The following is a 27,971-nucleotide window of genomic DNA, read 5'->3' as shown; positions in this document are numbered from 1 at the left end:
ACAAATAAACTCATAGAAAAAGAGATCAGAATTGTGGTTACCAGAGGTGAGGAATGAGGGAATGGGGACTTGAATGAAAGCAATCAAAACTTCCAGGTACAGGATAAATAACTACTAGCGATTTAATGTACAATGTGATGAATATAATTAACATTGCTCTATGTTATATATGAAACTTGTTAAGAGAGAAACTCCTAAGAGTTCTTATTACAATAAAAACATTATTTTTTCCATTTCTTTAATTTTATATCTATAATGATGTTGGATATTCATGAAACTTATTGTGATAATCATTTCATGATGTATATAAGTCAAATCATTATGCTGTACACCTTAAACTTATATAGTGCTGTATGTCAATTATATCTCAATAAAACTGGAAGAAACAAATAATTAAATTAAATTAAATGGACTGAATGCTCCCATCAAAAGACAGAGTGGCTGAATGGATTAAAAAAAAAAAAAAAAAAACCCTATATATATATATGCTACCTACAAGAGACTCATTTCAGATCTAAACACATAGAGACTGAAAGTGATGGAATGGAAATAGGTATTCCATGCGAATGGACATGACAAAAAGGCTGGAGTTAAATACTTATATCAGATAAAATAGAATTTAAAACAAAACAGTAACAAGAGACAAAGAAAGATATTACATAATGATAAAGAAATAAATCCATCAAGAAGATATAATAATTGGAAATATATATGCACCAAACATAGGAGCACCTACATACAATAAACAAATATTAACAGACATAAAGGGAAAAACTGCAAGTAACACAATAATGGTAGGGGACTTTAACACCCCACTTACAATAATGGAAAGAAAATCCAGATAGAAAATCAAAAAGGAAATAAAGGAAATATTATCCTTAAATGACACACTAGACCCAATTGACTAAATAGATATATATAGATCATTACGTCCAAAGTAACAGAATATATGTTCTTTTTAGGTGCACATTAACCAGGATGGAACACAAATTTAAGAAGACTGAAATTATATCAAGCATCTTCTCCAACCACCAGGTCATGAAACTAGAAATCAACTACAAAAAAAAAACCCACAAAATAATGGAAAAAACATAAAAACGTGGAGTCTAAACATCATGCTACTAAACAACCAATGGTTCACTGAAGACACAAAAGAGTTAATCAAAAAGCACCTGGAGATAAATAAAAATGGGAACACAACATTCCAAAATCTATGGGACCCAGTAAAAGCAGTTGTAAGAAGGAAGTTTACAGTGATACAAGCCTACTTCATAAAACAAGAAAAATCTCAAATAAACAATCTAACTTTACATGTAAGCAACTATAAAACAAAGAGCAAACAAAACCCAGAGTTCATAGAAGGAAAAAAAATAATAAAGATCAGAGAAAAAATACATGAAATAGAGATTAAGAAAAATAATGGAAAGGTCAATGAAGCTAAAGGCTGGATCTATGAAAAGATAAAATTGATAAACTTTTAACCACACTCATCAAGAAAAAAAGAGAGACAGCTTAAATACATAAGTTGAGAAATGAAAGAAGACAAGTTACAACCAACAGCACAGAAATACAAAGGATCATAAGGGAATATTACCAAAAAAACTTGTATACCAATAACATGGCCAACCTAGAAGAGATAGATAAATTTCTAGAAATGTAAAATCTCCCAAGACTAAATCAGGAAAAATAGAAAAAATGCACAGACTGTTTACCAGTAATGAAATTGAATCAGTAATCAAAAAAATTCCCAACAAACAAATGTCTAAGATGAGATGGCTTCACAGGTGATTTCTACCAAACATTTAGAGAAGTTAACACCTATCCTTCTCAATCTACTCCAAAAATTGAACAGGAAAGCATACTTCAAAATCCATCTTTGAGGCTGGCATCACCCTGATTCCAAAGCCAGACAAAGACACTACAAAAAAAGAAAATCACATGCCAATATCACTGATGAACCAAAATCCTCAACAAAGTATTAGGAAAGCGAATTTGAAAATACATTAAAAGGATCATACCCCTTGATCAGGATTTACCCCAAGGATGCAAGGATGGTTCAATATCTGCAAATCAACCAATGTGGTACACCACATTAACAAATTGAAGAATAAAAATCATGTGATCATCTCAATAGATAAAGAAAAAGCATCTGACCAGAGAAAACCATCAATTTATGATAAAAACTCTCAACAAGTGTGTATAGAGGCAATATAACTCAAAATAATAAAGGCCATATATGACAAACACACAGCCAACATAATACTTAGTGGTAAAAGCTAAAGCAATTTCTTCAATATTAGGAACAAGACGAGGATGCTCACTTTGCCACTTTTATTCAACACAGTATTGGAAGTTCTTAGCCACAGCAACCAGACAAGAAAACAAATAAAGTAATCCAAACTGGAAAGGAAGAAGTAAAACTATCTCTGTTTGTAGATGACACGATACTGTATATAGAAAATCCTAAAGATGCCATCAGAAATCTGCTAGAACTAATAAATGAATTCAGTAAAACTGCAAGATATAAAATTAATATGCAGAACAATCTATCAGAAAAAGAAATTAAGAAAACAATCATACTGACAATTGCATCAAAAACAAAAATATCTAGGGATAAAACTAACCAAGGAGGTAAAAGACTTGTACTCTGAAAACTATAAGACACTGAGGAAAGAAATCAAAGATGATGCAAACAAATGGAAAGATATACTGTGCTCATGGTTTGGAAGAATTTATATTGCTAAAGTGACTGACCATACTTCCCAAGGCAATCTACATATTCATTGCAATCCCTATCAAAATACCAATGGCATTTTTCAGAGAACTAAAATAAATAATGCCAAAATTTATATGGAAAAACAAAAGATCCCAAATCACCAAAACAACCTTGAGAAGTAAGAACAAAGCAGAGGTATCATGCTCCCTGATTTCAAATACACTACAAAGCTACAGTAAATAAAACAGTAGTACTGGCACAAAAACAGATCAATGGAACAGAACATACATCAATGGAACTAAATAGCAAGCCCAGAAATAAACCCATATTTATATGCTCAATTAATCTATGACAAAGGAGGCAAGAATACACAATGGGGAAAATACAGATTCTTCAATAAAGGTGTTGAGAAAACTAGACAGCAAAAGAATAAATCTGGACTACTTAGTCACACCATTAACAAAAATACACTCAAATGGAATAAAGACTGAAATTTAAAACCTGAAACCATAAACCTTATAAGAAAACATAGGCAGTACGATCTTTGACATCCATCTTAACAATATTTTTTTTTTGGATCTGTCTCCTCAGGCAAGGGAAACAAAAGCAAAAATAAACAGGTGGGACTACATGAAACTGAAAAGCTTTTGCATAGCAACATAAACTGTCATCAAATAAAAAGACAGACTACTGAATGGGAGAAAATATTAGCACGCAATATATCTCATAAGAGCTTAATACACAAAATATATAAAGAAGTCATACAACTCAACATCAATAAAAGCAAACAGCCTGGTCAAAAAATGGGTGGAGGACATGAACAGACATTTTTCTAAAGAAGACATACAGATGGCCAATAAGCACATGAAAACATGCTCAACATCATTAATCATTAGGGAAATGTAAATCTAAAACTCAATGAGATACCACCTCACACCTGTCAGAATGGCTATCATTAAAAAGACAACAAATAAGAATTGTTGATGGGGATGTGAGAAAAGGGAACTCTCCTGCACTGTTGCTGGGATTGTAATTTGGTGAAGCCACTATGCAAACTGTGCAGAGGTTCCTCAAAAATTAAAAATAGAATTACCAAATGATCCAGAAATTTCACTTGTGGTTTTATCCAAAGAAAACAAAATCACTAATTTGAAAAGATATATGCACAAATTGTAGAATTATTTACAAAATCCAAGATATGGAAGCAACCTAACTGTCCTGTAGATAGACATGTGGATAAAGATGTGGTATATATAGAATACTTATAAGCTCAGCTTTTATAACATACTTGAAGGTAAGAAAGATGATAAATTCATCTAAGTACTCTCAGCATCTACTTCAGTGCCTGGTAACCAATGTATTATATTTAAGTATATCTAAATCTTATCAACTCCAAAGTTCCAATTCTCATCATCTAAATCAGGTGTGGTTAAGGCTCAGGATGTAATCTACCATGGATCACAGTTCTTCCTATCAGGGACGTCTGTAAAAAAAACAAATTATCTGTCCTAGCCATACAACACTGGGTCAGACATAGTTATAGACATTCTGGATCAAAAAGGGGTAAAATGTAAGGTAAAATGGAGTCACCAGTCCAAAGAAATTTTGAAGTCCATCTGTGCAAACTTTATTAGTTTTCCATGATTTGCAGCTCTAACCTCTGGATCATTTCCCTCCTTTTATGAAATGTAGCAAGAGACTGTAGTTGGGTATTTTATCAGCCTGTTTCCTGCCAGTAGAATTGAGGAGGTGGTCCAACAGCCTTCTTTTAGTTCATTCACACTCTCTCTTTCAGTCTAAGCTAGCAGCGTTTCTGCTGGCATAAAATGCTCAAGAGCTTTGTGGGTCTCCTGTGTATGTCATGGGGATTCACTTCATGAGACAAGAAGCTCCTCTGCAGATCATTGTTAGAGCACCCTATCTCTATTTCTGACTTCTGCTAAGATAACTGAGGCGACCTAGGGGCCACACACTTAATATCTTCAAAGAGCCTTTCCTACAACTGAATATTTTGATTTTTACATCACTCTGAAGCTTTAGCACAAATTGCAGAGTCACATCCTCAACCTTTTCTCTAGAGTACACTGACCTTCCTCATTTGAGAGTATTTTGCCATTTGAGTAAGTGAATGGTTTTTCAGCTCATCAAGATTGTATAAAGCAATCTAAGTTCTTCCTATATGTTCTTCAAAATTCTCCCTTCTCCACCCATTCCATGATTTTAAAGCCACCCTACACTTTTAGGAGTTTATTATGACTGCACCCCACTTCTAGCTACCAAAATAAGTACAGATGACCTTGAACAACACAGATTTGAACTGTGCAGGTCCACTTCTACGAGGATATTTTTTTCAATAAATACATACTACAGTACTACATGATCCATGGTTGGTTGAATCCGAGGATGCAGAAACTTGGAAATGAAGGAGTGACTGCAAAGTTACATGTGGATTTTCGACTCTTCAGAGGGTTGGTGCCCCTAATCCCTGTATTATTTAAGGGTCAATTGTATTAGTTAACTATTCCTTCCATAACAAATTACCATAAACTCAGTGGCTTAAAACAACACCCATTCACTGTCTGACAGTTCTGTAAGTCAAAATCGCAACAGGCTCAGCTTGTTACTGTGCTTAGGGTTGCACAAGGCTGACATAAAAGTGTCAACTAGCCTGGGTCCTACTTTCTATAGGATCTGGGAGAAAATTAACTTCCAATCTCCTTCAGGTTGTTGGCAGAATTCATTTCCGTTCATGATTTCCATGTGGTCCCCTACATCTTCAAGCCAGTAAAGGTGAGTCAGGTCCTTCTCATGCTTTAAACCTCTGTGACTTCCCCATATGTTGCATCTTTCTCACTTTCTATTCTGCCTTTCTCTTCTGTTTTTAAGGGCTCATGTGATTACACTGAAACCTCCTAAATAATTCATGATAACCTCCCTACCATTTAAAACTTTTTTTTATTGGAGTATAGCTGATTTACAATGTTGTGTTAGTTTCAGGTGTACAGCAAAGTGAATCAGTTATGCATGTATGTATATCAACTCTTTTTTTAGATTCTTTTCCCATATAGGCCATTACAGAGTATTGAGCAGGTGCTTATTAGTTATCTATTTTCTATATAGGAGTATTTATGTCAATCCTAATCTCCCAATTTATCCTTCTCCCCAACCCTCTGGTAACCATAAGGTTGGTTTCTACATCTGTAAGCTTATTTCAGTTTTGTAGATAAGTTCATTGGACCCTTTATTAGATTCCAAATATAAGCGATATCATATGATATTTGTCTTTCTCTGTCTGACTTACTTCGGTCAGTATGACAACCTCTACATCCATCCATGTAGCTGCAAGTTGCATTATTTCATTTTTTTTATGGCTGAGTGATATTCCATTGTGTATACTTACCCAATCTTCTTTATCCATTCCTCTGTCAACGGACATTTAGGTTGATTCCATGTCCTGGATACTGTAAATAGTGCTGCAATGAACACTGGGGTGCATGTATCTTTTTAAATTATGGTTTTCTCTGGACACATGCCCAGGATTGGGATTCTTGGATCACATGTTAGCTCTATTTTCAGTTTTTTTAAGGAACATCCATAATGTTCTCCATAGTGATTTTACCGATTTACATTCCCACCAACAGTCTAGGAGGGTATTCTTTTCTCCACACCCTCTCCAGCATTTAGTGTTTGCAGATTGTTAGATGATGGCCATTCTGACCAGTGTGAGTTGATACTTCATTGTAGTTTTGATTTGCATTTCTTTAATAATTAGTGATGTTGAGCAACTTTTAATGTGCTTTCTGGCCATCTGTATGTCTTCTTTGGAGAAGTGTCTATTTAGGTCTTCTGCCCATTTTTTGATTGGGTTGTTTGTTTTTTAGATACTGAGTGGCATGAACTGTTTGTATATTTTGGAGATTAATCCCTTGTCAGTTGCTTTATTTACAAATATTTTCTCCCATTCTGAGGGGTGTCTTTTCGTTTTGTTTATGGTTTCCTTTGCTCTGCAAAAGCTTTTAAGTTTAATTAGGTCCCATTTGCTTATATTTGTTTTTATTTTCACTACTCTAGGACATGGATCAAAAAAGACCTCACTGTGATTTATCGCAAAGAGTATTCTGCCTATGTTTTCCCCTAAGAGTTTTATAGTATCCAGTCTTACAATTAGGTCTTCAATCCATTTCAAGTTTACTATGTATATGGTGTTAGGGAGTATTATAATTTCATTTGTTTACAGGTAGCTGTCTAGTTTTCCCAGCACTATGTATTGAAGACTGTCTTTTCTCCATTGTATATTCTTGCCTCCTTTGTCATAGGTTAGGTGACCATAGGAGCATGGTTTTATCTCTGGTTTTCTATCCTATTCCATTGAACTATATTTCTGTTTTTGTGCCACTACCATATTGTCTTGATTCCTGTAGCTTTGTAGTATAGTCTGATCCAACAACCTGGAGGAAACAGGGAGCCTGATTCCTCCAGCTCTGTTTTTCTTTCTCAAGATTGCTTTGGATATTCAGAGTCTTTTGTGTTTCCATACAAACTGTAAAAATTTTTTTTTCTAATTCTGTGGAAAATGCCATTGGTACTTGGATAGGGATTGCATTGAATCTGTAGATTTCTTTGGGTAGTAGAATCATTTTCAAAATATTAATTCTTCCAATCCAGGAATATGCTATATCTCTCCATCTGATTGTGTCATCTTTAGACTACTATAAGCAACTATATGCCAATAAAATGGATAACGTGGAAGAAATGGACAAATTCTTAGAAAAGTACAACCTTCCAAGACTGAACCAGGAAGAAACAGAAAATATGAACAGACCAATGACAACTAATGAAATTTAAACTGTGATTAAAAATCTTCCACAAAAAAAAGCCCAGGATCAGATGGCTTCAGAGGAGAATTCTATGACACATTTAGAGAAGAGCTAACACCTATCCTTCTCAAACTTTTCCAAAATATAGAAGAGGGAGGGCCACTCCCAAACTCATTCTATGAGGCCACCATCACCCTGATACCAAAACCAGTAAAAGATGTAACAAAAAAGAAAATTACAGGCCAATATCACTGATGAACATATTTTAATATAAAAATCCTCAACCAAATACTAGCAAACAGAATCCAACAGCACATTAAAAGGATCATACACCATGATCAAGTGAGGTTTAGCCCAAGAATGCAAAGATTCTTCAATATACACAAATCAATACCATATTAACAAATTGAAGGGAAAAAAACATATGATAATCACAATAGATGCAGAAAAAGCTTGTGACAAAATTCAACACCCATTTATGATAAAAACTCTCCAGAAAGTGGGCATAGAGGAAACCTACCTCAACATAATAAAGGCCATATATGACAAACTCACAGCCAACATCATTCTCAAAGGTGAAAAGCTGAAAGCATTTCCTCTAAGATCAGGAACAAGACAAGGGTGCCCACTCTCACCACTATTATTCAACATAGTTTTGGAAGTTTTAGCCACAGCAATCAGAGAAGAAAAAGAAATAAAAGGAATCCAAATTGGAAAAGAAGAACTAAAGCTGTCGCTGTTTGCAGATGACATGATACTATACATAGAGAATCCTAAAGATTCTACCAGAAAACTAATACAACTAATCAATGAATTTGGTAAAGTAGCAGGATACAAAATTAATGTACAGAAATCTCTTGCACTCCCACACACTAACAACAAAAAATCTGAAAGAGTAACTAAGGAAATCCTCCTATTCACCATTACAACAAAAAGAATAAAATACCTAAGAATGAAGTTACCGAAGGAGACAAAAGACCTGTATGCAGAAAACTATAAGACACTGATGAAAAAAATCAAAGATGATACAAACACATGGAGAGATATACCATGTTCTTGCACTGGAAGAATCAACATTGTGCAAATGACTATACTACGCAAAGCAATCTACAGATTCAATGCAATCCCTATAAAGCTACCAATGGCATTTTTCACAGAACTAGAATAAAAAATTTTACAATTTCTATGGAAACACAAAAGACACTAAATAGGCAAAGCAATTGTGAGAAAGAAAAACAGAGCTGGAGGAATCAGCCTCCTGGACTTCAGACTATATTACAAAGCTATGGTAATCAGGAAGGTATGGTACTGGCACAAAAATAGAAATATAGATCAATGGAGCAGGGTAGAAAGCCCAAAGATAAACCCACACACATATGGTCCCTTATCTTTGATAAAGCAGGCAAGACTATACAATGGAGAAAAGACAGCCTCTTCAGTAAGTGGTGCTGGGAAAACTGGACAGCTACATGTAAAAGAACGAATTAGCATACTTCCTAACACCATACACAAAAATAAACTGAAAATGGATTAAAGACCTAAATGTAAGGCCAGACATTACAAAACTCTTAGAGGAAAACATAGGCAGAAAACTCTATGACATAAATCACAGCAAGATCCTTTTTGACCCACCTACTAAAGTAATGGAAATAAAAACAAAAATAAACAAATGGGAGACTAATGAAACTTAAAAGCTTTTGCACAGGAAAGGAAACCATAAACAAGATGAAAAGACAGCCCTCCGAACGGGAGAAAATATTTGCAAATGAAGCAAGTGACAAAGGATTAATCTCCAAAACATACAAGCAGCTCATGCAGCTCAATATCAAAAACACAAACATCCCAATCCAAAAGTGGGTAGAAGACCTAAACAGACATTTCTGCAAAGATATACAGATTGCCAACAAACACATGAAAGGATGCTCAACATCACTAGTCATTAGAGAAATTCAAATCAAAACCACAATGAGGTATCACCTCACACCAGTCAGAATGGCCATCATCAAAAAATCTACAAACAATAAATGCTGGAGAGGGTGTAGAGAAAAGGGAACCCTCTTGCACTGTTGGTGGGAATGTAAATGGAAACAGCCACTATGGAGAACAGCATGGAGGTTCCTTAAAAAACTAAAAATAGAACTACCATAGGTCCCAGCATTCCCACTACTGGGCATATACCTTGAGAAAACCATAATTCAAAAACAGACATGTGGGCTTCCCTGGTGGCACAGTGGTTGAGAATCTGCCTGCCAATGCAGGGGACACGGGTTCGAGCCCTGGTCTGGGAAGATCCCACATGCCACAGAGCAACTGGGCCCGTGAGCCACAATTACTGAGCCTGCGCATCTGGAGCCTGTGCTCTGCAACAAGAGAGGCCGCGATAGTGAGAGGCCTGTGCACCGCGATGAAGAGTGGCCCCCACTTGCCGCAACTGGAGAGAGCCCTCGCACAGAAACGAAGACCCAACACAGCCATAAATAAATAAACAAATAAATAAAAACAAAATTTAAAAAAAAATCAATTGACCATAATTAAAAAAAAAAAAAAAAAAAAAAACCAGACATGTACCACAATGTTCACTGCAGCACTATTTACAATAGCCAGGACATGGAAGCAACCTAAATGTCCATTGACAGATGAATGGATAAAGAAGATGTGGCACATATATACAATGGAATATTACTCAGCCATAAAAAGAAATGAAATGGAGGTATTTGTAGTGAGGTGGATGGACCTAGAGTCTGTCATACAGAGTGAAGTAAGTCAGAAAGAGAAAAACAAATACCATATGCTAACACATATATATGGATTCTAAAAAAAAAAAAATAATGGTTCTGATGAACTTAGTGGCAGGACAGGAATAAAGATGCAGACATAGAGAATGGACTTGAGGATATGGCGGCCAGGGGAGGGGAAGCTGGGACGAAGTGAGAGAGTAGCATTGACATATATACACTATCAAATGTAAAATAGATAGCTAGTGGGAAGCAGCTGCATAGCACGGGGAGGTCAGCTCAGTGCTTCGTGACAACCTAGAGGGGTGGGATAGGGATGCTGGGAGGGAGGCTCAAGAAGGAGGGGATATGGGGATATATGAATACATATAGCTGATTCACTTTGTTATACAGCAGAAACTAAACAACATTGTAAAGCAATTATACTCCAATAAAGATGTAAAAAAATTTAAAAAAATATGTAAGCAATAATATATTAGGTTGTTATACTAGTCCTCCAAAAGTTTTCACCACCAAAGTAAAATTTTAATATTTGTTATTTCTTTCATATCATTTTGTTATGCTGTTTCATTAAGATTTCATTTTCAATACGAGCTAGGCAAATGTTTTCTTGACTTTAGCAATCCTCTTCATTTTAGTACATTTCTGAAAAATTAATACTTTCTTCATCCCTAACAATTCTACTGTTAGGAGTTTATCATAAAGATAAGTTCACCCACATCTACAAATGTGACAAGGATACACAAAGATAGGTATAGAGTGTTCATTGTAATCGTGTTTCTAAGAGCCAACAAAAATCAGATAACAACAGAAAAATAAAACAAATTAAACTGAATACATAACTCCATCAAAGGCAAATTATTTAAAATTATGGAAAATGATAGTTTCTATGTAGCTATATTAAAAGGAATTATTTCTACATATATCTATAGTATGGAAAAATGGAAAACAAATTTAAGTGACAAAAGCAGCTTATAAACTGGTGTATCTTATGTGTTTTAAATAATATTATGTATACATCTTTTATATTAAAACTATATGATACAAAATTTTTTAAAAATCAACCTTCAAAATACTTTTTTAATCTGTTCACTTCTCCTCATCTTCTTAGTCTGAACTACTTGTGTTCTCCAAACTAGAATATCTCATCAATAATTAAACTGCTGATAATTCTGTTAACGACCCACAACCATTTTCCCCACAGCAGTGAATGAATTTTGTCTTTGAACAAATATCATGAATTTTCCCACTGCATCTATGATAAAATTCAAATTACAAAAATGGCCTATTTTCTAGTCTAAGTCTGTATTCTAATTTTCATAGCTTATATCAGTATGTAATTATATTTATTTGTGATTATTCATTAAATGAATAGATGGTAAACATTCATTATTCATTTAATGAATAGATGGTAAACTCCATGAGGGAATGGAGGAGGGAGATATTGGGTGATTTGATTTAAGAGGTCTTTCCTAAAAGATATTGACTATATTTAATAACAACAAAAATATTAATAATAACCACCACTGAATGTTTATTAAATTCCAGTGTTCTCTATGACAAATGTATTATATTAAGTACTGCTACTTCTTACTACAATCCTTTTGAAAATGTATTATTCATATGTTTCAGATGAAGAAACTGGAGCTCAGGAATTTTAAGTAATTTGCTCAAATTATACACCTAACAAATTATGAAACCCAGGTCTGACTGCCCCCAAAGTCCATGTATTATCAACTTCATTACAGTGGCTATTTACTTATCTGCAGACTAAATTCTTCATATTAAAAATGTGACCCATAGATATAAATATATATATATATATATAATATAGATGTACAAATTTTTAATATTACATAGCAAGTTACTAGCAAAGTTGGGACTTTAAACATCATCTGATTCCCTGCCCAATATTCTTTCTAACAAAATAAACCAGACAAAATAACTGTATCAGTCTAATTTTCAGGGAATTTAATAAAGTAAAAATTTCCTCCAAAGTTGACTATATTTTCACACGCAAAAGTTGCACAATAAAGACATGCACTGCTTTATTGTAAATTTGTATGTTCCTCACCTTTAAGACTAACCATTCTCCTATCCTTCTTTCTGCTTCTCTTCATCCTCATGCTGACTCTTGATCTTCACATGCGCTCACAGCCACAGCATAGATTTCAAGACAAGACCACATTTGAGTCAGAACTCTAAGCCAACCCTTTAAGGTTCTGCCTCAGGTCTCTCTTAAGCCCTATTCTTCTACTTGGTTCTTCTGCCTTATTCCCAAGCTCCCTTTCTACTTTATTCCTCCCCCCACATTTCTCGTGTTGAACTTCAGCATCCATTGGGCTCTACCCTTGGACCCTATGTCAGAGATGAGATTCCCATATCCATCAGACAACTACAAGCTGCTCTTCCAATTATCACCTGCCTCCAAGTTCCTGTCCTTGTACTCTTCACACCTGTCAGGACACTCACTAATCCCTCTTGAATCCCTCCCTTTATTTTCTACCCATTTTTTATTGCTTAGATCACAAGCTGCTATACTCAGCCTACAAAGAACATAACCTTTTCCCCTAGCTAAAACAGCTGTTGGGTCAATTACCCTTGGAGTTTCCAGTACTCCCCAGAGTAAGAATCTTCTTTCTAATCACAACCAATCTCTACCTCCTTGCCCGATCCTCTTATTTGGAATCAGTCAAGCCTGGATGAGACTAACAGGAACAAAGAGGTATGTTACATTATGAATATAATAAATGCATTCCTCTCAGAGGAGAGAATGGCAATCTTTATTAAACTGGTGTTGATTCTAGCATTTTGGAAGGCTTTGCTGAATCCATCACTGATATCTCTAATGATAGAAGATTCTCTGAGAGCATCATGAAGAAAATTGGATATAAGCTTACAGCATGAGAATACACACTGCTGAGTGGGTATAATGCTAAATAATAATGAGATGACCTAAAGAGAGAAGCTGATGAGTCATAGGAAGACACAGTAAGTGTTGCAGACAAATTAAGTAGCACAAGACTCACTTTAGGAGTTCAGGGAAAAGATCAAAATGTAGGATGGCATTAAAATATCACAGATGTGTTTCCTCAAAACTTGAATCCAACAGAAAACACTGTTGGAAACTGAAAATCTTGAGCTGCTATTAAAAGGTAAATTAAAAATTCTTGAACATCAGTTTCAAAAAATTCCACATAAAATTTCCTACAAAATGTTAAAAAATAATTTTATTCTCATAAAAATGAGAAAATCTATTTTTTAAAGTGACAGCAATAACTAAAGCCCAGAAAATAAAAAGATGAGTTGAAATTCAAATTCTGATTATTTACTAGGGTATGAGGCTATGTACAAGAAACCACTTTTCCTTTGTAAAAAATATAACTTAATTTTCAAAGGCTTGATTAATAATAAATAATTTAAAGCTCTAGTATATCTGCTTTAAATCTCCAGGTTTTATATTTAACATCATTTTAACAAGACCACCTCTGAGAATATATTATAATACAATTGCAACTAAGAAGCTAGCAGACATTCTTCTAAATACCTTAACCAAAAATAATTCAAACTAGGCCATTTAAAGAGAAGAAAACAAGGGAATATTTTGAATAACTTAGAATATAAATGGGACACTAATTGGAAAACAAATCTCTAATCTAAAACACTAAATCATTTGGATAATGTTATTTAAGATAACTAACATTTGGGACACAGGAAGACAAAATTCACGAGTCAATTTTGTTAATTACGTGTGGATTATCTGCCTCCGGAGGTGGTGTCCTGTGCTACAATTCTTAAACCTATACCTACCCAGATAGAAAAAAAAACCCTAACTCTTTAACAAAATTGCCAAAGGTAATGGCTGCAGGAGAGTGTACAAATTCTATTTCTATCTCCAGCCATGAGGGACATACCATGAAAAACATGTTTAGTGACCATCCTACAATATTATCTTTGCCCTAGATAGCTAAGCCGTGGCCAGGGCAGGTTCACAAGGGAGGAGATGGGTGGGAGAAAGCAAAAGGGACTATGAGAAATAGATGTGAGATCTGCATGTTTAAATATATACTATTTGCCCAGTATGAACATCTTCATCATTTCTGCCAGGCTTTCATATATTCCACTATTTTTATATACTATGTGATAAAACAAGAAATCTTTAGAAGTTGTGTTTGTCATCAAGCTTCCTGTCAGAGAGGAAAACATTTCCCTGACCTTGCATCACCTCCAGTACCCAACCTGGCTCCAGCCTTTCTTCCAAACCCATTCCCTCCTCCACTGAAATATCATATCTTCCAAACTTCCCATCTCTCTCCACCATCTGTCCATCAGACTGGTTCAAAATAATCAAGTTCACAGAAAAAGATACCACTGAGCAGGGGTTAGCAGGAATAAGTATGGAATCTGAAAGCATCCATGGAGTGGACCAGCTATGAAGGGCTACTTCGACACTATGGGCAGATACAGCTTCCATGCAAGCAACATTTCACTCTCTTCCTCAACCAAACCATGCTTTTTCAAACAAAACAGTATGAACAGTTTAGATTGCTTTTCATTTGAAGTTGAGGTAACGAGGTGAAATGCCATTTGAATAGAAGCTGCATCTTCTCTTAAAGCACTTGAACTTCCAAGAGCCCAAGAGAGAATGCTTAGCCCAGTGGACCCAGTTTTTTAATTCACATGTTCCCCTTTCTCTAGACACATGTCTCTCTCATAGCTAGAGTTTTTTTTTTTTGTTTTTTTTTTTTAAACATCTTTATTGGAGTACATTTGCTTTACAATGGTGTGTTAGTTTCTGCTTTATAACAAAGTGAATCAGTTATACATATACATAGATCCCCATATTTCTTCCCCCTTGTGTCTCCTGCCCTCTCACCTTCCCTATTCCACCCCTTTAGGTGGTCACAAAGCACCGAGCTGATCTCCCTGTACTATGCGGTTGCTTCCCAACTAGCTATCTATTTTACGTTTGGTAGTGTATATGTGTCCATGCCACTCTCTCACTTTGTCCCAGCTTATGCTTCCACCTCCCCGTATCCTCAAATATATTCTCTAGTAGGCCTGTGTCTTTATTCCCGTCTTCCCCTAGGTTGTTCATGACCATTATTATTATTTTTTTTAGATTCCATATATATGTGTTAGCATATGGTATTTGTTTTTCTCTTTCTGACTTACTTCACTCTGTACGACAGACTCTAGGTCCATCCACCTCACTACAAATAACCCAATTTTGTTTCTTTTTATGGCTACGTAATATTCCATTGTATATATGTGCCATATCTTCTTTATCCATTCATCTGTTGATGGAAACTTAAGTTGCTTCCATGTCCTGGCTATTGTAAATAGAGCTGCAATGAACATTTTGGTACATGACTCTTTTTGAATTATGGTTTCTCAGGGTATATGCCAAGGAGTGGAATTGTTGGGTCCTATGGTAGTTCTATTTTTAGTTTTTTAAGGAACCTCCATACTGTTCTCCATAGTGGCTGTATCAATTTACATTCCCACCAACAGTGCAAGATGGTTCCCTTTTCTCCACACCCTCTCCAGCATTTACTGCTTATAGATTTTTTGATGATGGCCATTCTGACCAGTGTGAGATGATATCTCATTGTAATTTTGATTTGCATTTCTCTAATGATTAATGATGTTGAGCATTCTTTCATGTGTTTGCTGGCAATCTGTATATCTTCTTTGGAGAAATGTCTATTTAGGTATTCTGCCCATTTTTGGATTGGGTTGTTTGTTTTTTTGATATTGAGCTGTATGAGCTGCTTGTAAATTTTGGAGATTAATCCTTTGTCAGTTGCTTCATTTGTAAATATTTTCTCCCATTTGGAGGGTTGTCTTTTCCTCTGGTTTATGGTTTCCTTTGCTGTGCAAAAGCTTTTAAGTTTCATTAGGTCCCATTTGTTTATTTTTGTTTTTATTTCCATTTCCCTAGGAGGTAGGTCAAAAAGGGTCTTGCTGTGATTTATGTCATAGAGTGTTCTGCCTATGTTTTCTGCTAAGAGTTTGATAGTGTCTGCCCTTACATTTAGGTCTTTAATCCATTTTGAGTTTACTTTTGTGTATGGTATTAGGGAGTGTTCTAATTCCATTCTTTTACATGTAGTTGTCCAGTTTTCCCAGTACAACTTACTGAAGAGGCTGTCTTCTCTCCAATGTATATTCTTGCCTCCTTTATCAAAGATAAGGTGACCATATGTGCGTGGATTTATCTCTGGGATTTCTATCCTGTTCCATTGATCTATATTTCTGTTTTTGTGCCAGTACCATACTGTCTTGATTACTGTAGCTTTGTAGTATAGTCTTAAGTCAGGGAGCCTGATTCCTCCAGCTCCTTTTTACTTTCCCAAGATTGCTTTGGCTATTGGGGTCTTTTGTGTTTCCATACAAACTGTGAAATTTTTTGTTCAAGTTCTGTGAAAAATGCCATTGGTAGTATGATAGGGATTGCACTGAATCTGTAGATTGCTTTGAGTAGTATAGTCATTTTCACAATGTTGATTCTTCCAGTCCAAGAACATTATATATCTCTCCATCTCTTTGTATCATCTTTAATTTCTTTCATCGGTGTCTTATAGTTTTCTGCATACAGGTTTTTGGTCTCTTTAGGTAGGTTTACTCCTAGGTATTTTATTCTTTTTTGTTGTGATGGTAAATGGGATTATTTCCTTAATTTCTCTTTCAGATTTTTCATCATTAGTGTATAGGAATGCCAGAGATTTCTGTACATTAATTTTGTATCTTGATACTTTACCAAATCCACTGATTGGCTCTAGTAGTTTTCTGGGAGCATCTTTAGAATGCTCTCTGAATAATATCATGTCATCTGCCAACAGTGACAGTTTTACTTCTTTTCCAATTCGGATTCCTTTTTTTTTTTTCTCTTTGACTGCTATGGCTAAAACTTCCAAACTATGTTGAATAATAGTGGAGACAGTGGGCAACCTCGTTTTGTTCCTGATCTTGGAGGAAATGGTTTCAGTTTTTCATCATTGATAATGAGGTTGACTGTGGGTTAGTCATATATGGCCTTTATTATGTTGAGGAAAGTTCCCTCTATAACTATTTTCTGGAGGGTTTTTATCATAAATGGGTGTTGAATTTTGTTGAAAGCTTTTTCTGCATCTATTTAAATGATCATATGGTTTTTCTCCTTCAATTTGTTCATCTGGTGTATCACATTGATTGATTTGCATATATTGAAGAATCCTTGTATTCCTGGGATAAACCCCACTTGATCATGGTGTATGATCCTTTTAATGTGCTCTTGGATTCTGTTTGCTAGTATTTTGTTGAGTATTTTTGCATCTTTGTTCATCAGTGATATTGGCCTGTTGTTTTCTTTCTTTGTGAAATCTTTGTCTGGTTTTGGTAACAGGGTGATGGTAGCCTCATAGAATGAGTTTGGGAGTGTTCCTCTCTCTGCTATATTTTGGAAGAGTTTGAGAAGGATAGGTGTTAGCTCTTCCCTAAATGTTTGACAGAATTCGCCTGTGAAGCCATCTGGTCCTGGACTTTTGTTTGTTGGATGACTTTTAATCACAGTTTCAATGTCAATGCTTGTGATTCGTCTGTTCATATTTTCTATTTCTTCCTGGTTCAGTCTCGGAAGGTTGTGCATTTCTAAGAATTTGTCCATTTCTTCCAGGTTGTCCATCTTATTGGCACATAGTTCCTTGTAGTAATCTCTCATGATCCTTTGTATTTCTGCCATGTGAGTTGTCACTTCTCCGTTTTCATTTCTAATTCTATTGATTTGCGTCTTCTCCCTTTTTTTCTTGATGAGTCTGGCGAATGGTTTATCAGTTTTCTTATCTTCTCAAAGAACTAGATTTTAGCTTTATTGATCTTTGTTATTGTTTCCTTCATTTCTTTTTCATTTATTTCTGATCTGATCTTTATGATTTCTTTCCTTCTGCTAACTCGGGGGATTTTTTGTTCTTCTTTCTCTAATTGCTTTAGCTGTAAGGTTAGGTTGTTTATTTGAGATGTTTCTTGTTTCTTAAGATGAGATTGTATTGCTATAAACTTCCCTCTTAGAAATGCTTTTACTTCATCCCATAGGTTTTGAGTCATCGTGTTTTCATTGTCATTTGTTTTTTGGTATTTTTGATATCCTCTTTGATTTCTTCAGTGATCTCTTGGTTATTAAGTAGTGTATAATTTAGCCTCCATGTGTTTGTATTTTTTTACAGATTTTTTCCTGTAATTGATATCTAGTCACATAGCATTGTAGTCAGAAAAGATACTTGATATGATTTCAATTTTCTCAAATTTACCAAGGCTTGATTTGTGACCCAAGATATGATTTATCCTGGAGAATGTTCCATGAGCACTTAAGAAGAAAGTGTATTCTGTTGTTTTTGGATGCAATGTCCTATAAATATCAATTAAGTCCATCTTCTTTTATGTATCATTTAAAACTTGTGTTTCTTTATTTATTTTCATTTTGGATGATCTGTCTGTTGGTGAAAGTGGGGTGTTAAAACCCCTACTATGATTGTGTTACTGTCGATGCCCCCTTTTATGGCTGTTAGTATTTGCCTTATGTATTGAGGTGTTCCTATGCTGGGTACATAAATATTCACAATTGTTGTATCTTCTTGGATTGATCCCTTGATCATTATGTAGTGTCCTTCTTGTCTCTTATAAGTCTTTATTTTAAATTCTATTTTGTCTGATATGAGAATTGCTACTCCAGCTTTCTTTTGATTTCCATTTGCATGGAATATCTTTTTCCATCCCCTCACTTTCAGTCTGTATGTGTCCCTAGGTCTGAAGTGGGTCTCTTGTAGACAGCATATATACAGGTCTTGTTTTGTATCCATTCAGGCAGTCTATGTCTTTTGGTTGGAGCATTTAATCCATTTACACTTAAAGTAATTATCAATATGTATGTTCCTATTACCATTTTCATAATTGTTTTGGGTTTGTTTTTGTAGGTCTTTTCCTTCTCTTGTGTTTCTTGCCTAGAGAATTTCCTTCACGTTTGTTGTAAAGCTGGTTTGGTGGTGCTGAATTCTCTTAGTTTTTGCTTGTCTGTAAAGGTTTTAATTTCTCCATCAAATGTGAAAGAGATCCTTGCTGGGTAGAGTAATCTTGTTTGTAGGTTTTTCTCCTTCATCACTTTAAATATGTCCTGCCACTCCCTTCTGGCTTGCAGAGTTTCTGCTGAAAGATCAGCTGTTAACCTTATGGGGATTCCCTTGTGTGTTATTTGTTGTTTTTCCCTTGCTGCTTTTAATATTTTTCTTTGTATTTAATTTTTGATAGTTTGATTAATATGTGTCTTGCCGTGTTTCTCCTTGGATTTATCGTGTATGGGACTCTCTGTGCTTCCAGGACTTGATTAACTATTTCCTTTCCCATATTAGGGAAGTTTTCAACTATAATCTCTTATTTCCTTTCCCATATTAGGGAAGTTTTCAACTATAATTTCTTCAAATATTTTCTCAGTCCCTTTCTTTTTCTCTTCTTCTTCTGGGACCCCTATAATTCGAATGTTGGTGTGTTTAAAGTTGTCCCAGAGGTCTCTGAGATCGTCCTCAATTCTTTTCATTCTTTTTCCTTTATTCTGCTCTGCAGTAGTTATTTCCACTATTTTATCTTCCAGGTCACTTATCTGTTCTTCTGCCTCTGTTATTCTGCTATTGATCCCTTCTAGAGAATTTTTAATTTCATTTATTGTGTTGTTCATCACTCTTTGCTTGCTCTCTAGTTCTTCTAGGTCCTTGTTAAACGTTTCTTGTATTTTCTCCATTCTATTTCCAAGATTTTGGATCACCTTTACTATCATTATTCTGAATTCCTTTTCAGGTAGACTGCCTATTTCCTCTTCATTTGTTAGATCTGGTGGGTTTTTGCCTTGCTCCTTCATCTGCTGTGTGTTTTTCTGTCTTCTCATTTTGCTTAACTTACTATGTTCGGGGTCTCCTTTTCGCAGGCTGCAGGTTTGTAGTTCCCGTTGTTTTTGGTGCCAGTCCCCAGTGGCTAAGATTGATCAGTGGGTTGTGTAGGCTTCCTGGTGGAGGGGACTAGTGCCTGTGTTCTGGTGGGTGAGGCTGGATCTTGTCTTTCTGGTGGGCAGGTCTACATCTGGTGGTGTGTTTTGGGGTGTCTGTGTCCTTATTATGATTTTAGGCAGCCTCTCTGCTAATGGATGGGGTTGTGTTCCTGTCTTGCTAGTTGTTTGGCATATGGTGTCCAGCACTGTAGCTTGCTGGTCGTTGAGTGGAGCTGGGTCTTGGCATTGAGATGGAGATCTCTGGGAGATTTTCACCATTTGATATTACGTGGAGCTTGGAGGTCTCTTGTGGACCAGTGTCCTGAACTTGGCTCTCCCACCTCAGAGGCACAGCCCTGACGCCTGACTGGAGCACCAAGAGCCTGTCCTCCACACGGCCCAGAATAAAAGGGAGAAATACGAGAAAGAAAGAAAGAAGGAAGAAGATAATAAAATAAAATAAAAAGTTATTAAAATAAAAAATAATTATTAAAAAAAATTTTTTAAGTAATAAAAAAAAGAAAGAAAGAAAGAAGAGAGCAACCAAGGTAAAAAACATATCCACCAATGGTAACAAGTGCTAAAAACAATACATAAAAAAAAAAAAATGGACAGACAGAACCCTAGGACCAATGGTAAAAGTAAAGCTATACAGACAAAATCACGCACAGAAGCATACAGATACACACTCACAAAAAGAGAAAAAGGGGGAAAAATTTATATCGTTGCTCCCAAAGTCCACCTCTTCAATTTGGGATGATTCGTTGTCTATTCAGGTATTCCTCAGATGCAGGTACATCAAGTTGATTGTGGAGATTTAATCCACTGCTCTTGAGGCTGCTGGGAGAAATTTCCCTTTCTCTTCTTTGTCTGCACAGCTCCTGGGGTTCAGCTTTGGATTTGGACCCGCCTCTGCATGTAGGTCACCTGAGGGGGTCTGCTCTTCGCTCAGACAGGACGGGGTTAAAGGAGCAGCTTATTTGGGGGCTCTGCCTCCTTCAGGCCGTGGGGACGGAGGGGAATGGAGTGCGGGACGAGCCTGCGGTGGCAGAGCCCTGCATGACCTTGCAACAGCCTGAGGTGCACCTTGTGTTCTCCCGGGGAAGTTTTCCCTGGATCACGGGACCCTGGCAGTGGCGGGCTGCACAGGCTCCCGGGAAGGGAGGTGTGGATAGTGACCTGTGCTTGCACACAGGCTTCTTGGTTGCTGCAGTAGCAGCATTACAGTTTCATGCCTGTGTCTGGTGTCTGCACTGATAGCCACGGCTTGTGCCCATTTCTGGAGCTCCTTTAAGCAGCGCTCTTAATCCCCTCTCCTCGCGCACCAGGAAGCAAAGAGGCAAGAAAAAGTCTCTTGTTTCTTCAGCAGTTCCAGACTTTTTCCCGGACTCCCTCCCTGCTAGCTGTGGTGCATTAACCTCTTCAGGCTGTGTTCACACAGCCAACCCCAGTCGTCTCCCTGGGGTCTGACCTCCGAATCCCAAGCCTCAGCTCCCAGCCCCCACCCATCCCGGCGCATGAGCAGACAAGCCTCTCGGGCTGGTGAGTGCTGGTCGGCACCGCTCCTCTGTGCGGGAATCTCTCCACTTTGCCCTCCGCACCCCTAATGATGCGCTCTCCTCCGTGGCTCTGAAGCTTCCCCCCTCCGCCACCCACAGTCTCTAATGGAGAAGGGGCTTCCTAGTGTGTGGAAACCTTTCTTCCTTCACATCTCCCTCCCCCTGGTGCAGGTCCCTTCCCTATTCTCTTGTCTCTGTTTTTTCTTTTTTCTTTTGCCCTACCCAGGGACGTGGGGAGTTTTTTGCCTTTTGGGAGGTCTGAGGTCTTCTGCCAGCGTTCAGTAGGTGTTCTGTAGGAGTTGTTCCACATGTAGATGTATTTCTGATGTATTTGTGGGGAGGAAGGTGATCTCCACATCTTACTCTTCTGCCATCTTGAAGGTCCCCCCCTCATAGCTAGAGCCAATATTTTCTCAAACAAGAGGGTGGGTGACTACAAAATATTTGTGTATTTGTTTGATCGAATCCAGTGTCCACCTGGGTTGTAGTAACTGCTCAGGTGAGAGAACATGATTATTATCACCTGATTCTTTGATTAATAAATCCAAAATATCCTTCCACTAGCAAGCTAAATCTATTCAATTTTACTGTCCTATTTTTGATTAATCTCCTAAGAACCCTCTCAACTCTTTCCTCTGTTCTCTTTATCTCAAGTATCTAATTTAATTCCCTCATGTAATAGGCCACCATTCTGCAATTCTTAGTTTCTTTGTTTCTTTCTTTTGTAGCCAATCTCTTTGCTACACTCAAACTCTACACTTCATTACCCATTTAGTACTAACACTTGCCTAGCTAAACTTATTTTGAAAATCAAAAATTTCCCACTGCTCAAATAATAAGCCCACCTTTAAGCCCTTTTCTTAATGTTTATTTACCTGGTAACATTGCCCAATAAAGTCAGAGAGAGACTTTGAATATAAGATTAGTTACATATACTTTAAAAAATTGAATAAATTATATATTTTTCAATAAGATAGATATAATATCAACTCTTATAATAAACTTGCCTAGATTACAAAATACCCTATAGATGAAGTAAAGCATGTAGTTATAATAGCTCCATGTTGTCTGGAAAGGTTTCCAAGGTTTTGCCTCATTTGTGCTACTCTAACCTCAGCAGAAGCTTAGAAAAATCTATAGAGCATTTCACCCTTTCTGATTATGTAAAATGATTATGACTCAACTGCTGGCAGATACCCCCTACATTGGCGTATTCTGCCAATCATTACTGTGGGAATCTTCACCCTATAGCTTGAATTTGCTTCTGTTGGCCTTGTCCAGTAGGACTTGTTGAATTAACTGAACAAGGACTACATCTTACACTACATTCTATTTACCACATAACCGAGCCAATATAATATCAACTTTTTAACGTGTTTCAAGACTAATATAATGCTGATTTTCCACTGGGAAAAATTCTATGGAATTTAAGAGCTTTCTGAAATGAGTTATGATTTCCTTTTATGGAGAAAACATCAGGTAAAATTGTTTAATAAAATTATCAATTTAAAACTATGAGTGCAAGTTCTATAAAAATCTCTATTCTGTTGCTCTAAAATAAAAATTCTACATTTTAACTGCTTTTTTCTCTCAAAGAATATTAAAGGCATATTTATGGTAGTATTGTATAGATAATATTATTTTTTCAGCAAAAGAAAGGGTGTTTTAGTAATCTAAGAATGCTTATGGGCCTGCGTCACTGGACTAGAAAATGCAATAAGAATTATGTATACTTAATAAGAATATCTATATTTGCTTTGTAGATTACTTATCATTGACTTATTAAAGTGAGCATAAATATAGTTAAACCATAATCTTCCAAATCCTACAATGATGTAAAAACAAATTACATGTCAAAAGAATGTTAAAAAGATCATTGGTATGTAAAAGTTTTCAAACTGACATTCAGCAATGATTTTCTAAGATAATCAAAGTTAAATAAAAGAAGTTAGAATTCATAGACTTCTTATTAGCCTAAGAAGAAGATACTAAGTATAAAGTTCCATTTTATATAGGGAAGGTGAAAATGATGCTTTAACCATTTCAAGTGTTTGATGTCAAAGGTGAATAGATTTGTAAAGTTTTGACATAATTATTTTGTGAGTTTGAGATTCTTAAAAAATTGGTGAAGATAGAGACTTCAGAACTCCCTAAATCTTTAGACATTGTGGTTTGCTCTGCAATAGCCTTAGACCCTCTTAGACCTTTTGATTTAAAAACAGTTAAGTGAATCCAAAAAATCAAAATTAGGGATGGGGGAAGAAGGAGGACAAGGAGAGGAAAGGATTAGAGAAAATGTCTAGAGTTTGTTTTCTGCCTTGTATGGAACTAGAGAAAATAGGATCATCTCATGCAATTGATCTGAAAATTAAGCATGATAGCCATAATTGAAGGTGAATATGGAAAATATAATTCTTAGTGACCACCTTCTATTAACATTTTCATACTTATTGCCTTCTTTTCAGACCAATTTTTTAGTAAAAAATATTATTAAATCTCAATCACTAAAAATGCATTTATTAAACATAAAAGGTGGTACTACATATAGTCCCTGGTCCAAAGAAGTAAAATCTCTTCTTCAAAAAGTACTACATCTAAGAATTAATAGTACAACCAAAAGGAAAACAACAAATTTTCTGGCTTAAATCTGCTCATTTCATTTTGTGAAGATTTTGTAGCATGGCATATGACAGCTGAAATATAAATTATCCTTTACAAAAATGTCAAAATGATTTGTTGGAAGAAAAAACTCAAGATTTTAAAACACACTTTTGGTCTACAACCACATATTCATCAATTCAAAACTGCCAAAACAGAAAATAAAGAGTTAACATTTCATTGTCTAAATTAAAAAATACTTACATTATGGACTTTTCCAGGCGACTTCCCTGTGAACCAACAATCTCCCCCAATGTACAAAACACTTGTCCCAGAAAGTCCTAAAATAGATAAAAGGATTAAAGCTCTTAAGTTCCCAAACTGTCTTTACACTATGTATTTTGTACATCATATCTGCACTGTTTTCATTGTTAAAATATTGAATTCTCTAACTTCCAAGAATAAACAAAATAAGCTGAAAATGCACTAATTTTAGCATGTGATTGTCCCCTAAGTTTGCACAGCCTTTCGTCCTTTAATCACTAAGCTGGTTTGTTATTAAGAGTGTTTAGACATTGTGTTTATTTTCTTTCTCTTTTTTAAATTAAAATGAAAATGGAAAAAAGTTCCATGATTTGAATCCACAATTGGGTTGACTTGAGATGTCTCTGAAACTTCTAAACTTTTGGCTGAGAAGACAAATCATGAAAGAACAGAGCAGTGGTGGCCAGCACTAACAGTGATACTTACAAAGAAGCAGTGTGACATCATGGCTACAACTAGGATCCAGAGCCACACTGCCAGATGTCTGTTCCAGTACCACCACTGACCATTTGTGACTGTGGCAGTTATTAAACTCTCTGGTTTCCTCTAACATGTAGTCGTCCCCTTACAGAGCTATTTTGAGGTTTCAATGAGTTATTGCATGAGATAATATTAGCATATATTAAGTGCCTAAAAATGGGTTAAGTATAATACATTATAAAGTTATTAATGTACCACTAGATGATTCTTATTTTCAAGACTCAGAATAACCTTGCAAAATGAGAGGTCTGTTACTAATACTAAATTTCATGTATAAAGAAACTAATCATCTAGGAGGTTATTTCTTTCATGTTTTAAGCAGCCAGTAAATAGCAGAGTCAGAACTAACCCAGATATTCTGATTCAAGACTGAAATACTGCCTAAGGATATACATATCATAAATACAATGCAACTTCCCATGTCAATAAAATAAGGGCTCCAACACCATCTGGATATGTGGGTCAAGAAAATATAGAGGTGGTTCAGGGTGAGGCACTCTCTCTAGCATAGCCTGTGTAAGAATCCAAGCTGTCCTAAAGGAGAAAGTGGGAGATCTCCCTAAATTGTACTGTGAACTGGCCCAGGAAAAGCCTTAAGAAGGATGGGCAGAGGAATGACAGTAAACAAAATGTTGTTTTAAGTTTCACTAAATAAAAATTTTAAATGCCTAACAAGCCATAAAAGTAAAAACTGTGTTATTCAGGGTAAGTTGCTATAAGTCTCATGACAGGAAAAAAAACACTGTAGACTAGGATGGTCAAGGGAATATTTTCCCAAAGTAAGTAAGCCTTGAGAACCAGGTAGGAATCAGATCATGGATAGAAGACAGTTGGAACATTTGGGTCCTAGAGAACAAATCAGAGTATCAGGCAAGAATGTAATGAGAAAAGAGCAGACCTCAAATAAAGGGCAGAAACAGAGATAAAGAATCAAGACTGTGGAGGGCCCTCTTGGCCAAGCAACAACAAAAACAAAGTTGCCTTAGATTAATGAGAAGCAACTGGCAACGTTTCAGCAATTCAGGGACACCATTAGAACAGTGCATTTAGAAGATTACTCAGATACCAATTTGCAGAATGGACTGAGGAGTGAAGAAAAATCTGGAAGCCAGATCAATCAGAAGGCCACAGTAGTTAATAAGAAGCAAAGTGTTAAGGCCCAAGCTAAAGTTGTAGCAAATGCTTGGGAACAGTGCACAGAAAAATGGCAGGATTTGGTGTAAGCTGTACCTGCACATGGTGGGGGGTACGGCAATGGAGAGAGGGAGAGAGAAACAGAAAATAAATCTGGATTTGGAACTTGATGGCTGACAGAATGGCAATAACTTCATAAAATTGCAAATCATTTTAAATTTTGCTTTCGAGTAAGCAAAAAGTACTTAAGGTAAAGCCTTGACATATTTAAATTAAATATCCTTAAAAATAACATGTCTTTCCCAATTTCATAAAAGACTTTACAAATATGTTTATGGGTTTTTTAAAACAAACGTAAATTTTTCTAAGTCTCATGGCACATAGAGGGAGCTTAATACTAAAGATTTGGAATATGTCATTGGTCTTGTAAGTCAGCAGCAAAAAATACATGGGGATTCTGGAACTCTTTCCTAAGGATACCGATATTGATGGACAGCTGCTCATACTACATATTAAATGGATTTGGCCAATGGAGTAACAAGTCTCAGTAAAAACTGTTCATTGCTGTAATGACTCAAGAAAACAGAACAGATATATTGAGCAGTCCATATTAGAGTAGACACATATTAGCAAATAGAGAACACACACAGATCATCATTGCTGAACAAAAAAGGAAATATAAAGTCAATAAAATGTACTCCAAAAAGATATAGTATGCATCTGCACACATTATAGTTATTGCACTCTTTGCCCCTAAATATTTATGGTAATTATGTAATTATTTTACATCTGCCTATGTTTGTGTATTCCCAATTAAGCAACACATTTACTACTCACAATGCAAAAATTAGCACATAATATTTAATATTTGTCTACTTCTCCTTGTGTTGGAAAACTCTAGTGAATCCATTTTTTGTCGTCTCAATGGTCCACATTTCCTATGCATTTTACACAATACTAGTAATATAATTAGTGCCCCTTAATGGATATTTTTAGATATGTGTTCTGTAGTTAGATAAAGATAGAAATAAAAACTAGCTATAATAGAAACTGCTTTACTATTTCTTATTATAGTGTTGTATTCCAGTTGATGAGCCACCATAGTTAGGTCATAATAGAATTTCCATTATAAATCCAAGCACTTTTCTACAATTCTAATACACACATAGACCAAATCCACTTTACAGTGGCTGGCAACTGAGAAATGTTTCAATTTATTCAATCATATTAACTACTGGGCTTTCCAAAAACTGACCATGATACTTGTTAAATGTATTCACTATTATTTTATAATCTAAGTAATACACAGATAGAACTTAGTTTTGAAATCTGTTTAAATGACTATAAACCATATTGTTAGTATATAACAATATAACAATATAAGATGCATTCTGCCACTCTTTAAAAGTATCCAAATATTACCCTAAATCCAATATGCTAGTAATAAAACTGGAAGGTTTATCACTGAGCAGTAGAGGAGACAAGAAAAAAAAAAAAAAAAAAAAAACAGAGTATAGCAATACAAAGCATCATAATAATAATATGTTTCACATTGCATAGGTAGTTTTTATAAAACGTAGCAAATCAGAAGAAGTG

General features: G+C 35.7%; 1 protein-coding gene across 1 annotated transcript in view; it reads right to left on the bottom strand.

The window, feature by feature from the left end:
- CPNE8 (copine 8) overlaps nucleotides 1-27,971 on the bottom strand; it is a 302,153-nt gene that overhangs the window by 152,667 nt on the left and 121,515 nt on the right. The window contains exon 6 of the mRNA XM_061204630.1: nucleotides 24,702-24,778. Coding sequence (XP_061060613.1) covers nucleotides 24,702-24,778 — 77 coding nt within the window. The remainder of the gene's footprint in view (nucleotides 1-24,701; nucleotides 24,779-27,971) is intronic.

The sequence above is a fragment of the Eubalaena glacialis genome, chromosome 11, assembly GCF_028564815.1.
Source record: "Eubalaena glacialis isolate mEubGla1 chromosome 11, mEubGla1.1.hap2.+ XY, whole genome shotgun sequence".
In the NCBI taxonomy this organism is placed as follows: Eukaryota; Metazoa; Chordata; class Mammalia; order Artiodactyla; family Balaenidae; genus Eubalaena; species Eubalaena glacialis.
Note: the sequence above shows the minus strand (reverse complement) of the source record. Positions and strands in the feature narration are given on the sequence as shown.